Source organism: Dromiciops gliroides, chromosome 3 (assembly GCF_019393635.1).
Source record: "Dromiciops gliroides isolate mDroGli1 chromosome 3, mDroGli1.pri, whole genome shotgun sequence".
NCBI lineage: Eukaryota > Metazoa > Chordata > Mammalia > Microbiotheria > Microbiotheriidae > Dromiciops > Dromiciops gliroides.
This window is the reverse complement of record NC_057863.1, coordinates 2,723,377-2,739,425: the sequence shown is the minus strand read 5'-3', so window position 1 is coordinate 2,739,425 and position 16,049 is coordinate 2,723,377. Positions and strand designations below refer to the sequence as shown.

Sequence of the window (16,049 nt, the reverse complement as noted above, 5' to 3'; positions counted from 1 at the left end):
CCCTCTCTCATCCCCACTGTCTCCCTGCTCGTTCCATTTCTCTCTCTGTTCTGGCTTCTTCCTTGCTCCCCACAAACGCACCCATGCTGTGGAACAGCCTCCAAAAGTCCCCACTTGCCCTTCCCACCCTAGCTAGCCCTCCTCCTCTCTCTCTTCTGCTTCTTGGCTGTCAGTGCCTGCTGGCTCTCCTCTGGCTTCGTGCTTTCACCCTCATCCCTGGATGTTTTGAAAGACTCTCCAGAGCTGCCAAATCTCACAGTCTTTATCTAGGCCTCCCCCTTCTTGACTGTTCTGCAGCCTGACACAGTCAAGTCCCCCCCTTGCTAGGTTTTCGTAGCACTGCTCCCTCCCCACCTCTTCTCAGTGTCTCATGCTGGCTCTTTGTCCAGGCCCCACACAGATGGCCCCCAGGCTCCCTCCTGGGGCTCCACTTCCCCTCCACGATGCCCACAGTTCGGTTCGGCTCAGCAGCTCCCATGAGGTCAGTGATTGTCTCTACAAAGATGATGCCTGGGTACACCAATTCAGCCCAAGCTCCAGCCTCACGTCTCCAATGCCACCTCGAATATCTCCGTAGGCAGACGTCACCCATCACAAACAGAACTCTTCATCTTTCCCACCATCCCTGCTACTGTTGAGGGCACGATACCCTCCCAACCACCCAGACTCGCAACCTCAGGGTCACTCATAACTCATTCCACAGGTACAATCTGTTGCCAAATCTTCTCATTCCTACCTTCACGTCTCCTGTGTCCCCATGTCACCACCATCTTGGGGCAGGCCCTCATCACCTGTCCTAGTGCCATGGCCCACTGCCACAAGTCTCCCCCAATCCAGGCTGTCCTCCACTCAGGCACCAAACTGATTTCCCTAAAGGGCATGGTGGGCTGTCATTATCACCCCCATCCCCACCCCCCAACACACTCCAGTGGTCCCCCGTGACCTCCAAGATCAAATATAAGCTGGCTGGCATTTGACCCTTCTTGGCCCTTCCTTCCTAACCTTCTGGTTCACATACTTTACAATCAAGCAGCACCTGCCTCTCTGGCTGCTTGCATAGGATACTCCATCTCCTGACTGCATGTTCTTCTTGGCTGCCTCCCTTGCTGGGATACTTCTCCCTCTGGCTTCCTTTAAGATTCAGCCCAAATTTTACCTTCTGCAGGAGCAAGAGGCCTTTCCAGGTCCCCCTACCCCCTACCACCTCTACACCCCATTGCTAGTGCTTTCCCTCTGAGATCACCATCCATCCATTCTCTACATCTCTATCTCTTCTACGGACCTCGTCTACATGTTGTCTCCCCCATTACACTGTGTGTTCCTCAAAGGCAGGGGCTGGTTTTACCTTCCCTTGTACCCCTAGTGTCTGCCACACAGTAGGTACTTACTGACTGACTGACTCTAAGTCCAGTGCTTTAAAAAGTTTGAAAAAAATGATTATGCCCTTGACAAATATTAAATATATTTCCACATAAAAAGGACAAGGAAAAAACCCCCAGAGGATCGTAGATTGAGTGCTCTCCAAGACTTTCATTTTATAGACAAGGAAACTGAGGCTCACAGAATATACCCAGGGTCATAAAACTCATGACTGTCTGAGGACAAATTTGAACTCAAGTCTTCCTGACTCCAAGTCTAGAATGGGAGTTACTGGGTTACCTGTGATTTGTCCCTGGCCCAGTCAGCCTTGCACAGCAGCCAATGAGGACATCAAGAAAGAGTACAGAGAATGAAGAAAAAAGGACCCAGGACCCAGGACCCAGGACCCAGCCTGGAGGAATGTTCCCCTACTGAACTGGCTACTTGAACTGGATAGAAATTGCACCCTCCTCCCCACCCCCCAACCCCCCTACCCATAAATCTTAACAAGCAATTTATTTCCTGTGAATCTGACTAAAAAGAGTTAAGACAATAAAGAATTTAAAAATCAGAATTTTTAGGAAAAAAAATCAAAATTACTATTTATCATTTGCAAAAACACAAACTGTTTATACTCTCTGAGCTCACTAGGAATAAATGTAGAAACAAACAAAAAAATTAAATGACAGGCATAGTAGTTCGATATTTAAGCAATAAAAAAAATGAAAAACCCTAACCAATGTATAGGTTACATCCTAAAAAGCTTGGAGTATCAAGTTTTAAAAGTGTTCAATCAATTTCTCTCTCTTTTTTCACGTATTTCATTATTTTCCAGTTACCTATAAGGATAGTTTTCAACATTTGTTTTCACAGGATTTTTAGTTCCAAATTTTCTTCTCCCACCCTCCCTTCCTCCCTCCTCCCCAACACGGAAAGCAGTCTGACGTGGGGTATAAATGTACAATCACGTTAATCATATTTCTACATTAGTATCCATTTCTCTTTAACACACAGATAACAGTGGGCATTACTTCTGGGACACAATGAAGCAACACAAAAAGGGATTTGATAGACAAAAATTATACAACATTCCTTTTCAAAAGAAAAATTCTTCCAAGCCAGCAAGTTAAAGGGAGTTATTTCTGCCCTCCTCCCCACCCTACTCGTTCCATTTCAAAGAAATACCATGAGATCCAAAATTCAAAAAGTTAAGTAGCTGAAGAGGCTCATGAGCAACCCAGCCAGGCACTGAGTGGCTGAATGGCGTCACCAGTCGATAGTCGATGAGATCCCACCTCTGTCCCCTCCCTCCCCAAGCACAGGACTTGGGCATCATTAAGGAACTTACGGTCATTCATGGTCTTGTTACTGGCAGCACTTACTGTGTGAAAATTGATCATTTCCTGAAGACTTTCAGAAAATTTGGTCAAGCTTGTCTGCAAAAGAGAGAAATCCAAATAAACTCTAGTCATTGAGCAAAGGGAAGAGGAAGAGAATAAGCGTGGATCAAGCAGCCAGCAGGCAGCGGGCACCAGGCAGCAGGCACCAGGCAGCGGGCACCAGGCAGCAGGCACCGGGCAGCAGGCAGCAGGCACCAGGCTCAGCACTTGACTGGTTTATTTGTTTGTTTTTAACACATATGATTTCCTTTTGCTCATCACAACCTAAAGTAGAGGCCCAGCTGAGCAAAGGTTTGTCCAAGTGAACAGGGCTGCTGACCATCAAAGAGAAGATCTCCAACAACTTAGCAGGTATTAAGAATGTGACACCTGGGGGCAGCTAGGTGGTGCAGTGGATAGAGCACCGGCCCTGGATTCAGGAGGACCTGAGTTCAAATCTGACCTCAGACACTTGACACTTACTAGCTGTGTGACCCTGGGCAAGTCACTTAACCCCAATTGTCTCACTTAAAAAAAAAAAAAGAATGTGACGCCTCAGACAACAGAGTAAATGTAAAGCCAACGATGCTGTGAAGGCAGGAATAGACAGGAGGAAGGCTGTTAACTCCCCAAGGCCAAACACGCTGGCACTTTGGCCCAACTGAGCAGGCCACCTCCTTGTTCTCTGCTCTTCCCTCCTATGGATGACACATCATTCCAAGAGGCCTAAACTGAGCCATCATAGATAGTCTGACTTCCACAGCCTGGGGAGAAAAGCCCCCCACCTACTCTCTGTTTCTATGAGGCTGAACTTAAATGAAGCTGGTAACAGACACGGTAAGAGTCAGCCCCCGTTTGGGCTAAGTTATTTAACCAGGCATGTCTGGCTGGAATAGACAGTCATGTACAATGATCTCACCTTCAGGGCATGTCTATCTTCCCTGTGCCCATAGGGGAGAAAGCCCGAAAATTACACGAGTACCAGCAAGGAGTTAGAGACATGGATTCTAATTCCATCTCTGAAAATACTTTGGACAACGACGTCCTCTCCGGGCCTTGACTTCCTCATGTTTAAAAGGGAGGGGGAGAAGAGAAGCCGAGACAAGGCCCTTGCTCACTGGGGCTGTGTGTTCTCTAAGTCTAGGTCTCTGGCTAGAAGCCCAAAGGGCCAGCACAGTGCACCTAAGTGCACAGGGAGGAGAGCGCACCCCTTGGTTTCTTGACGTCTGGCACCAGCTGCATTTAAAACACTTGCTTCCCTAATTGTCTTTATTTGAATACTCACCTCCACTACCGCATCTTTACTAGAATATTGGGCCAAGTCTCGGATTCCATTCACAAATTGCTTGTTTGCCACACAAAAGGCTTTTCCAGTGTCAATCATCGCAATACAAAGTTTCACAAGCTGAAAAAAGGAAAAGGTCTCCATTTTACAAACCCTTTACATAAGGGAGTTTTAACAGTTTATTTGCAACACAGATGAAAGTTCACTTGATTTCATCATTAAATACACAAAATGACCAGTAAATGTAAGGAAACAGTTCCAGTTTACCAAACTTGACTCTTGTTCTAAGCCCCCAGTATCCACTTAGAGGCCCTTCAAACCCACTCCCATACCATATCTATTAAGAACAAATCGAGGGCAGCTAGATGGCGCAGTGGATAGAGTACCGGCCCTGGAGTCAGGAGGACCTGAGTTCAAATCCGACCTCAGACACTTAACACTTACTAGCTGTGTGACCCTGGGCAAGTCACTTAACCCTCACTGCCTCACCAAAAAATAAATAAATAAATAAGAACAGATCAACAAGTGCTCCGATGGGCATCGTCTCAAGAGCTGATCCAAAACTGGCCAGCCAGAAAAGCTCCCAGGCTTCTCAGAACTACTGACTACTACTCCACTCCTTGTGAGTCATATGGGCACAAAGGATGCCACCAAAAGACATCTGGAAAGTCCTAGTAATATATCCAGAAGTCTCTGACAAAAAACTAAAAACTGGAGGAATCGGTGGCAGTTTTCACCATTGGCAAGCGACTAGAGGCAAGGGCTTCAGAACAGAAAAGGAAATCAGAGAAGTGAATGTGCTACCCCAACTACTGGGCTAAGATCGACTGATGGCAAAATTGGAAAGCAGGCTGGCAGAAATTAGGGTTAATGCAGTACTCACGACACCACCTGAAATCCACCAAATTCGAAAAGATGGGCAAAAAAGGAGAAGGATAATTGTTGGAGGGGTTGTGGGAAGAAAGGCACACTAGCATAACGCATTGTTAGTAGGACTGTGAACTGGTCCAGTCATTCTGCAAAGTAATTTAGAACTAGACTCATTACTAGAAGCAGCTGGGGTGCTGGAGTGGATAGAGCTGCAGGGCCTGGAGTCAGGAAGACCTGAGTTCAAGTCCAGCCTCAGACACTTATTAGGTGGGTAGTGCTGGACAAGTCACTTAACCGCTATTTGCTTCAGTTTCCTCAACTGTAAAATGACAGTAACAGCACCTACCTCAAAAAGCTACTGTGAGGATCAACTGAGATATTTGTAAGGTTCTTAGCACACAGTGGGTGCTATAGAAACATTGACTAGCACCAGCACACCAGCACCATCATTCCCTTCCCTTGCCCTGATATCATTTTTAACATTCAACCCAAAGACATAAACAAACAAGGAGGGAAAAGATGGTATACAAACATTTATATTATTGCTTTTGTTATGGCTAAGAAATGGGAATGGGAATGACTAATACAACTTACCTTAAATGAATATAATGTTGATTTTTGTGAAATTTGGGGTTGTTTTTTAAAGAAAATTGGGAGTTTTTGAAAGAAGCAAAGGATATGTTTGCCTGATATCCCACACTTCCAATGAAAAGGAAGCACTGAAAAGTAGGAGAAAGGGAGAAAACTGCCTAGATATGCCTACTAAGATGGAATAACATGGTGTGAACAGTAGTAATGTCACCCAGAAATTCATGTGCCAAAAAGTCTCAGAAAGGAACAAACCACTTCACTCCCAAGCCTCTGGTGTCTCTATGGGCAATGGGCAACAAGTCACATGAATCTGAAATGCGGATGAAAGGAGGCCAGCTGGATTTCACAGGTATCACCGAGTCAGGGCAAGGTGGGCACCCTGAGGGACAGAACTACGGAAAGGCATATCAACTTCAAGAGGGAAGGGACTGGTGTAGTGGACAGAGCACCCGCCCTGGATTCAGGAGGACCTGAGTTCCAATCTGGCCTCACGCACTTGACACTTACTAGCTGTGTGACCCTGGGCAAGTCACTTAACCCTCATTGCTCTGCCAAAAAAAAAAGAGGGAAGGGACTGGCCAAAGGTGGGGCAGGGAGCAAAGTGAGAGCATGGGAAGAGGGAGCAGAGCAGTGTGGGGTATTGAGAAGACATTCTCCCAAAGAAATGCAGGAACCCAGAGGGAAAGGAAGCACAATGGAAACCGTGTATGTGAAGGGCAACATAGGAAAGAAAGAGGAAAGAAATGAGGACTTCCAGGAACAGCAGAAGCATGCCCTGGGGGTAGAGCCCTCTCCTACTCCATCCAAAGCAGAGCAGCGACTAACAGTGTCCACAGGGCACAGGAACCATGGGAGGGAACTGCTGTTGTGGACATGAGCCTCACTACCAAGGAAGAGCTGGTAACTGAGGAATAACTGGTAGGAATACAGGGGAATGACCACTCCATCTCCCAATCTGGGGTAGAGGCAGAAGGGAAAGAAAGCTAGGCATAATCTGGGAAGAGCAGATTTCCAAGGATTCCAAGAAGGGAAAAGTCTTCTCCCTTGGACTAGAGGGAGAAGTGAGCCCAGGAGGGAGGAATATCAAGTTCCCAAGACACAAAGAAAAGGTGACAAGGAAGAAAAGGAGCTTTCTAAAGGGACCAAGGTTGATACACCGGAAACTCATTAATCACCTCAGTCTGTAAAAGCCACAGAGAATATGGAAGGAATATTAACAGCAACAATAAGAACACTTACTGCTCATCTAGCAGTCTGGGGGGAGCCCACTAAGATAGGTCAGATGGTATTCAGGGTCCAGAGCAGCACAGCCTACCAGAGCTTAGGAAGCAGTGACTGCTGGGAAGGAAGTGTTAGACCCAAAGGTTGGAGGGGAAGGGATAGGGACAGGTGGGCCAGCATCTAGACAAGAGGGGTATCTAGTGCCAGGTGGGAACTAGGAAATGGGAGTTAGGGTATAACAGGGAGAGAGTTTGCGAGGTCCCCTGTGGCAGCCAGGTGGCTGGTGGGGCTGAGGCAGATGGGGCAGGCAGTGACATTCCTACATCTTGTAATAAACTGACAGTACTATTGGTATTCCTGGACTACAAACCCAGGAGGACAGAAGCCACACCGCAGCTCATCTTTTCATTCGGCCACAGAGCCCAGCACAGCATGCTTGTTCCTACTGGTACTTAATTAATACACATTTGGGGCAAGAACCATATTATTGGTATGTTATTAACCTCAGAAATGTTCTCTCTACACAATAATTAAGAGGAAATGCAAAGGCAAGATCAGAGAAGCCACCAGCAAATACAGATACCAGGAGTCAGCAAACAATTTTCCCTGGACACAGAAGCTGACTTCTTGAGATTTATTCATGGGCAAGACCATCTGTGGAAAAACCACTGAAAATGAAAAGTCACAGATAGAAAACAAACTCTCCGACTGTATGTTGCTGTGAAAGCGGGTATGGCCAAATCCGTACCCAAACATTCCTAACAGATTATTAAGCAACCGAGAATGATGGCTGCCCTCCAGTGGATCTTCTCTCGTGGGTCTGTGATAACAATGGACCATGAGGGTGACTTCGATCTTTCTTACAGATTTTCAGCATCTGTGGATTGTGAAGGGAAGTCTGACTGGACTTACCTTATCGAGTTTGAGTTCCAATTCTGCCACATCTCCTTCCACCTCTTCCAAAGCAGCCCTGCAAGGGTGACCATAAAGCACTTAATTAAGATGCCTTCACTCCCCAAACCCCACTGCTCATGCATCCTTCCCAACCGTCAGGGTACCAGGAGGCTAAAGAGCAAGTTCTTGACTACAAAGCTCCCTGGGAGGGGAAAGCTAGGTGGTGTAGTGGACAGAGCACCAGCCCTGGATTCAGGAGGACCTGAGTTCAAATCCAGCCTCAGATACTTGACACTTACTAGCTGTGTGACCCTGGGCAAGTCACTTAACCCTCACTGCCCCACAAAAAAACAAAAAAAAATCCACAAAGTTCCCTGGGATACTGGAAAGCTCAAGTCTGCGCCATGCACAGAGGTCAATAAGACAATTTGATAAAGGAGTTCGTGATTCTGTGAGACCCGATCCCTTTCAGAAGAGGAGCCCGTGTTAGCGCAGCAACCCACAAGCACTGAAACACAAGGCACTCAGATGTGCCCCCTGACCTGGGGCATCCTTATCACATTCAATTTCTGTTCCCTTTTTGCTTGGACCAAATCTACCATCCCATCTCATAAGTAACCTGGGAGAAAACTCCATCCACGAACGCAGGTCAATTTAATAGTCAATTTGTAGGCATAAAAATCAAAATGTGAGAAATTCTTAATTAAACCACAATTAAAATATGGGATGACAAAAGCAGCACTGGCAAAAAAGAGAAAAGGGCCCCTTTCTGCTGCTGAGCAGAGCAGCATCAACCTTCTTTGGGGGACCTCCCATGGCATTAAGAAGCTGAGTCATCTGCTCTCCCGACCATCTCTCAGTTAAGGGGCAGAGAAAAAGAAGACAAGGAGAGGGGAAGTAGCAGAGGAAGAAGCTGAGGGGGGAAATCCTACCTTAATGCAGAAATGGTATAACGAACCTCTGAACAAAATAGACAGAACTGTATTATATCAGCTAATATATTATAAAGACCAACACTGGACCCTGGAACTGACGACAGTAATGACAAACTTTCTACTAGAAAACTAGAATCTCCAATTGGAAAAACAATTCTTACTATCTAGTCACTTGTTTTGATGTAACAGACATATGAAAAGTATCTATAGGGGGACAGCTAGGTGACAAGTGGATAAAGCAGGGCCTTGGATTCAGGAGGACCTGAGTTCAAATCCAGCCTCATACACTTGACATTTAACTAGCTGTGTGACCCTAGGGAAGTCACTTAATCCTCATTGCCCTGGGAAAAAAAAGTATCTGTAATTTGCAAGCTGCTTCTTCTATTCCCCAAATTCACTTTAACGTGTGTCAGTGGCTACCACGTCACCAACAGAAGTTCCCTAGTCAGGGACGGTGACCTAAAAGAACAGCGTAGCTGGAGGTTTTAGGCTCCAATCCCTTACTTATTCATGACAACGTGACACAGGTTCATTAGATCTTTTACCCTGTGTCAACCAAAATGAACAGGAGACCAGCATATGAGGAAGTACATCTGACCTCACAGGCTATCATTAAGAGCTGGCAGGATGAAAAGCAGGCCTGAGACAAGGCTCTAGAAATGTGGCTTATTCCAAAGAAACAGGACAGGGAAAAGAGGAGGAGGATGGGGACCGTAGATAGTCTGAAGGGATACTCCTGTGAGGACATACGGGAGCCAGAGCAGGAGAAGCACAATGGATGATAATCAGTGCAGCATGAAGGAGAAGCATTTGGGTCATTAGAGAGAGGCTGCCCGGACACAAGCATCCAAGCAGCCCCTTAGGTTTGAAAGCCTTCAGAAGATGGACGGAGAAAAGACCTAAGTTCTACTGGGCATACATCATAGCAATCTGGCCCACAGCAGCTAAATCCCCAGCTCCTGAACCCTCCCTGTCAGTGCTACTTCAAAAAGCCGTGGGAGACACGAGGCACTATGGGACAGGAAAGGGGGGGCGGAGGGCTAAATAGACATTTAGTAAATATTTTTATCTGAAGTTCTGAGGCCCAAATTCTCTTCCTCCTTCCTTCCCTCCCCTCCCTGGTAAGCAATCAGATATAGGTTATACATGTGCAATTGCGTAAATATGACCATATTTATCAGTCATTTTGTATAAGAAGCCTGGAATAAAAGAAAAAAAGGAAAGAAAGTGAAAAGTGGCCTGCTTCAGTCTGTGCCATCAATATCAGCTCTTTCTCTGCTTCCTCATTAGGCCCTTGGGACTGTCCTGGGTCACTGTATTGCTGAGAAAGGCTAAGTCATCCATGATTCTTCAGAGAACACAGAGTGACCAGTCAAAAAGGGAAATGTGGGCTCAGATTCTAGGTGCAAACTCTTAAGCAAACGCACTTGACGGATGCTGCGTAGACTCTGAGAAGGCATAATTAGGGAGCAGCTTACCCAGTCAGCACTCAGGACGCTGTCACTGCCAGCCTGGGGAGCTTCCGAGGCTAAAGTCCCTTAGACAACTCTTGGGAAAGAGATAGAGGGCTGGGAGCTAGCCAAGAGCAGCAAGTGAGTTCACAGAAGGGAACTTAGCCTCTGGTGGCTCCACATCCACTTGGGAGAAGGTCCCAAGGATGAGTGTGAGCCTTGGGCTTCACGGTTTTGTTTTGTGTTTTTTTGCGGGGCAATGAGGGTAAAGTGACTTGCCCAGGGTCACACAGCCAGTAAGTGTCAAGTGTCAGAGGCCGGATTGGAACTCAGGTCCTCCTGACTCCAGGGCCGGTGCTCTATCCACTGCACCCCCTGGCTGCCCTCCTCGAGCTTCATCTTTAACATTCTTATCACTGACTAGGAAAATGGTGCCCGTGGCCTGGCTGCCCATTTTACAGGCGCCACCAAGCTGAGAATCAGTCACTCACGCCAAGCATTAATCAAGCCCCAGCACCGCGCTCAGTGCTGAGGGCACAAAGGCAGGCAAAGCCAGCCCTCCCTTCAGGGAGCCCCCACTCCAAGGGCAGGAATGACGCATTATAAGCCAATCACCGGAGCTGGCGTTCTGTAACACCTGGAGATCTGCACCATGATACAACTGTCACCCCATTGGCTCTTCACAACAACCTGTGAGGCAGGTGCTACTATCGTCCTCTTTCTACAGATGAGGAAATTGAGGCTGAGGTGTCCAGCCTGCCCACAGGCCCAGAGCTAGTAAGGGCAGGCAGATCTTCCTGACCCCGAGGCTGCCACTCTGCCCGCCATCCCAGCAAGTGAGGAAGCTCCAGCTACTGCAGTCACTAGGGGAGCCCTCCTGCTGAAGGCAGCTCCTGAGGTGAGTCCTGACAGAAGCCAGGAATTCTAAGAGGTAGAAGGAGTCAAGAAGGGAGGGCGGTCTGGGCATGGCGCCAGCCAATCCATCCATCGATCTTCTAATCTAGGCACTGCGTGGAGAGGAGAGATGGCGCATCATGTGCAAGGAACACTGAGAAGGTTAAACTCGAGTCTCACCCTTGGCTTGGCTCAATGGCAGTTTTGTCTGAAGAAGATCCGGGCCTTTGTGTGAGTGAGTCAGCAGAGGGGGTGGCACCCACAGAAGTGAATGGAGAACTTTCAGGAACGGGAGGTGCCAGCCCTGCCATCCTGGGGCTCATCTGGAGACCTGGGGTCACAATTAAGAAGGCTCTAGCCCCTGGAGAGAGGAGAGCAAGCAGAGAGGGGCCTCGAGTCCAAGGCGTACGAGGAGCAGTCCACTGAACCGGAAGGAACAGGATTCTGGCAGCTACAGAAAGGACAGACGGGAGCCACGGAGGTTATGGTCATAGCCCCACAGGAGGGATGTGCCCCCTAAGGTGTTGCTTGTGTGCATGTAAAGGATGTTATGGGGGACCAAAAATTCTGGCAAACAAGCAGATGGGAGGTGAGATGAAGGGGATGGCAAAACGGAGCCTGGAGAACGAGGAGAGGGCAGTGGCGAGTCAGGAGCAGGGGAGGAAAGTCATCATAAAGCCAATCAGCAAAAGGTATTTGCTCGGCCAGTGCTTACATCACACGCGTGAGGAAAAGGGTCTGCGAGAGGAAGTCGGCTAGGAAGACCCGCACTTTTCTCCATTCATTTCGGTGTGGGTGGGGAGGGCCACGAGTGAGTGTCCACTGAGCAGAGGCAGTGGCAGCTCAGGAACAAGTTCACCAAGGATCCGGAGATGCCGAAAACCACAGATCCGCTGCCCTGCCGCTCCGAAGACTGGCTACTTTGGACACAGCGTTGGAGGGGAAGGAGCACTGTAGGTGACTGCGCCATCTAGAATGTTTTACTCGAAAACTGATCACACAAGTACATTTCCCAAACACAAGATATCCTGTGCTTTCGAGATCAGACTTAATCCTGAAACTCTATGTCTAAGACAGTTTCCTACATGTCAATCCTGTCACACATGAGAACCCTTTTTAGAAGGCGATCACCCCCTCATTTATTCAGCCAATTTGGGGGACCAAATAAACCACCACCGAACCAACTAAATCTGAGGGCACAGAGAGCTGGCCTCAGGAAGCCTGGCAGAAATTCTAGTCCTTCCTCAGTCACATGCTGCATCCTTCATTCCCTTATCTTAAAAAGATAAGGAAACATCGGGGATCAAAGAGAGCGAAAGGAAGCTGAGAAGAAATACTGCCACATGCCACACATTTACACAGCCAAAGAAGTCAGCCCACTTTCCTACTGCAAGGGGAAAACAGCAGCATTTCTGGCACTAAAAACATCCCAGGCAGGCTCAACAGCTGGCTCCTCTGCACAGGAGCCCCCTGTGGGCCTTCCCAAAGTGCTCTTCTGTGGCCAATGGCACGGAGCCATCTGAGAGGGGGTCTTTTAGCAGTAACCCCCAAGTAACCCAGTGCTCGTACTGAAATAAGGCCAAGAGACAACAGGGAAAGCCTTTAGCACCCACTAACACACCATCAGAATGCCAACGGTAAAGCCAACTGGTTATACAAAACTTAACAATGGATTAAAGGACAAAAGGACTGGAGGCCTCTCTTTTAAGAGTGCCCCCCACCCCCCTTTATTCTCAAAAGTCTTTAAGGAACCAAGGGGCCTGTCCCCTTTAAAAAAAAAAAAGTCAGAGAAATAAAATAACCACGAACCAGTTGTGCAAGCTATAGGCTGTAAAAAAAAAAGGGGGGGGGGGGGATGTGGGCCAGAAGAGCTTTTGAGTCCCCTCCAGCATGTGCCAAGGGACAGGAAATAACATCTGAATGTGATTTTCCTAAAACAGGATTCTCCCAACTCCCAGGTCTCTGTCACTAAACACCTCTCCCTTGGCCAGATCTTGCTCAGTGGCCCCCTACAATATTCTTCTGTGATGTTCAGTCACAAGCTGTGGAATACTAGTCTCAAGACAAAAGAAAAAGAAAAGAATCATCACCCAAAGTGCCCACAGTAAAGTTTGGGGGGTGGTATATGTGGGCTGAAGTTTGTCCGGGAAAAGTGAGGCAAAGTCTGTCTGACATCAACAATCAGCAATGGGGCACGGCCAGATTCTGTGGACCACTGGTACATGAGCAAGGTCAAGAGAAGGGGGTAGGCCTCCCTGCGCAAGGTATAGGCCTGCCAGGAGCTAAGAAGCAGCGGTCCCACAGGACACGTGGGCACACACAGGTTAGGGACCACGTTGGGATGAGGACCTACACAGCCTTCAGTGTGGGAATATACCCTGAAAACTAATTTTCTAACTCATCACTTCCTCAACTCCACTTTCTCGAATGATTTAAAAAAAAAAAACAACTCAATATATTACTGTCCAGAAAGCCAGTGAAAGGACCCAATAATAAGGTCTGAGTAGGAGTCACAGGCTAAATTTAACCAAAGAAAGGCAGGCAGGGGGAGCAGAGTCAGCCTCACTGCCTCGGAAAGGCCTGGGGCTCAGGCCTTCTCCACCAGCCACTGAGCCTGCTGCTTAATGATACGAAAGTGGCAGAACAGGCACCCAACTTCATTAGAAGGAGCTTCCTTCCATACCAAGAAAAGCACCGGGCCAGTCCAAAGGAAGAGTCAGATTCTAAAAAAAGCCAAAGTGACGTTCATAATAAGCTACCACATTGTACACTGGAAGTCCAATCTGGAGGTCAAGGAAGGGGACAAAGATCTTTTCTTCCTTGTCTGCCCCTGGGCCCAGACTTGAGAAGCATCACCAGTGGAATTCAAGGCTCAAGGCTGAGAACAGGCTGCCTCTCTAGTCTATCACTTGCCTGACCTTCAAAATCCTAGGAGATCAACTCTAGAGGTTTTGTGAACCACATCTTAAAGATGAGGAAATTTAGGATCGGAGAGTGAAGTAAGTCACTCAGTTAGGTGACTTGCCACAGAAGGTTTTTTTGTTTGTTTGATTGATTTTTTTTTTTTTAGTGAGGCAACTGAGGTTAAGTGACTTGCCCAGGGTCACACAGCCAGTAAGTGTTAAGTGTCTGAGGCCAGATTTGAACTCAGATCCTCCTGACTCCAGGCTGGTGCTCTATCCACTGCACCACCTAGCCGCCCAGCCACAGAAGGGTTTTAAAATGTTAGGGCTGGATGGAAAATGAGCTAGCAGGAGTCTCCAACAAACGGGAACACGGCTGGATGAACCCGGGGCAAGCAGCTGTGTTTAGAGAAGCTTGTCTACACTTTTCAAAGCTCGTGAGTTTACAAGGCTTATAAACAGGATGAGGAGGAGGACAAATGCAAGTGTTTAATACACAGGGCTTAAGTACTGAAGACCCTTTTATATCTAGGAGAGGATGATGTGGCAGGAGTGAACTAGCATGCAAAACTTTTATTCAATCACATACTTCTAGCCTTGGATAATATTAAACAGCACGTCACACAGTGGCCTCCTCCTAAGTTGTGTCAGGCACCGTTCAATAAAATCCTACTGGCTACCCGGCTGCCAATGCTTTCTACGTGGGCCAGATGCAACTTGGTGTGGTGGATAAAATGCTGGCTGGGGAGGCAGGAAGCCTGGGCTTGTTCTCCCTCTGCAGCTTGGTGGTGCCAACAACCCCCATCTCCTGTCTTACAGACTCACAGCCAGGGCTGAAAGAAGCCCAAGGCCACCTAGTTCAGCTCCCATTTTACAGATTAGGACACTGAGAATCAATGAGCTGAAGTGAGTTGTCCAAAGTCACAAAGGGAATAAATAGAAGAGAACAGACAGAAAAGAGTCACTTGCAGCCACTCAAATACTCCAGATCATAAAAAAGGGGAAAGGACCCACGTGGACAAAGATATTAATAACTGCTCTTTTTGTGGTGGCAAAGAATTCGAAATTATGGGGCTGCCCATCCATTGGGGAATGGCTAAACAAGTTGTGGTATATGGATGTAATGGAATACAATTGTGCTGTAAGAGATGATGAGCAGGAGGAGTTCAGAGAAACCTGGAAAGACTTACATGAACTGATGCTGAGTGAAGTGAGCAGAAGCAGGAGAACATTATACACAGTAATGGCAACAGTGTAATTATGATCAACTGTGATGGACTTAACTCTTCCCAGCAATCCAAGGATCCAAGAGAATGCCAATAGACTCATGAAGGAAAACGCTCCCACATCCAGGAAAAAAACTGTGGCGTCTGAATGCAGACTGAAGCCGACTTCATACTTTTGCTGCTTTTTGTGGCTCTTTCTTCTTTCTTGTGGTTTTGTTTTCCTTTTGTTCTGACTCTTCTCTTACAACATGACTAATGTGGAAATAGGTTTAACATGAATGTAATGTATAACCTATATCAGGGGGCAGCTAGGTGGCGCAGTGGATAGAGCACCAGCCCTGGAGTCAGGAGGACCCGAGTTCAAATCTGGCCTCAGACACTTGACACTTACTAGCTGTGTGACCCTGGGCAAGTCACTTAACCCCCATTGCCCTGCAAAAACAAAAAACAAAACAAAAAAGCTCCTGGTCTATTGTTCTGCTGGAGACTTACTGTAGAAGAGTTCTGCCCATGAAGGGAAGGTCTTTGAGGGCAAGACCAGGAGTCAGGAAGTGACGCGAGCTAGTGGGAGGAGGAAGGAAGAGACGGGCGCTCGGTCTCACGCTCTTTCCTTTGGACTCTGGTGGAGAGCGGAGCTAGAAATGCGCTCTCCCTTTAATAGATAGGAATCTAGGCCTTTCTCTCTCTTTACCAAACTCTTATTCTCCTTAATAAACGCTTAAAAGCCTAACTCTTGCTAAAGCTTATCCTTTATTGGCGACCACGCATTGGATATTTCAGACGGACGAGCTAGAATTTCAGCCTTAACAGTTCCTTTCCTGATATTGACAAACATGCCTAACTCCTCTATCCTTAAAAAAATAAAAAGCAAAAACGACTCATTTAACTATATCAGGATTGCTAGCTGGCTTCAGGAGGGGGGAGGGAAGGGAGGGTGGGAGAAAAATTTGGAATTCTAGAGATCATTACAGCTGCTACTACATTTTTCTCAATCAATAAGGGTGGAGGAGACACCGTGTCGTGTGCATCTATTTATCTATA

General features: G+C 47.3%; 1 protein-coding gene across 8 annotated transcripts in view; it reads right to left on the bottom strand.

Annotated features, from left to right (window-relative positions):
* ACAP2 (ArfGAP with coiled-coil, ankyrin repeat and PH domains 2) overlaps positions 1–16,049 on the bottom strand; it is a 115,584-nt gene that overhangs the window by 65,071 nt on the left and 34,464 nt on the right. For all 8 annotated transcript variants that reach the window (XR_006355474.1, XR_006355475.1, XM_043990947.1 and 5 more), the window contains exons 2-4: positions 7,618–7,675; positions 4,024–4,143; positions 2,742–2,795 (exon numbers count right to left, since the gene is read on the bottom strand). Coding sequence is in view for 6 of the 8 variants with exons in the window: in XM_043990947.1 (XP_043846882.1) it covers positions 2,742–2,795; positions 4,024–4,143; positions 7,618–7,675 (232 nt within the window). In the remaining 2 variants the exon portion in view is untranslated. The remainder of the gene's footprint in view (positions 1–2,741; positions 2,796–4,023; positions 4,144–7,617; positions 7,676–16,049) is intronic.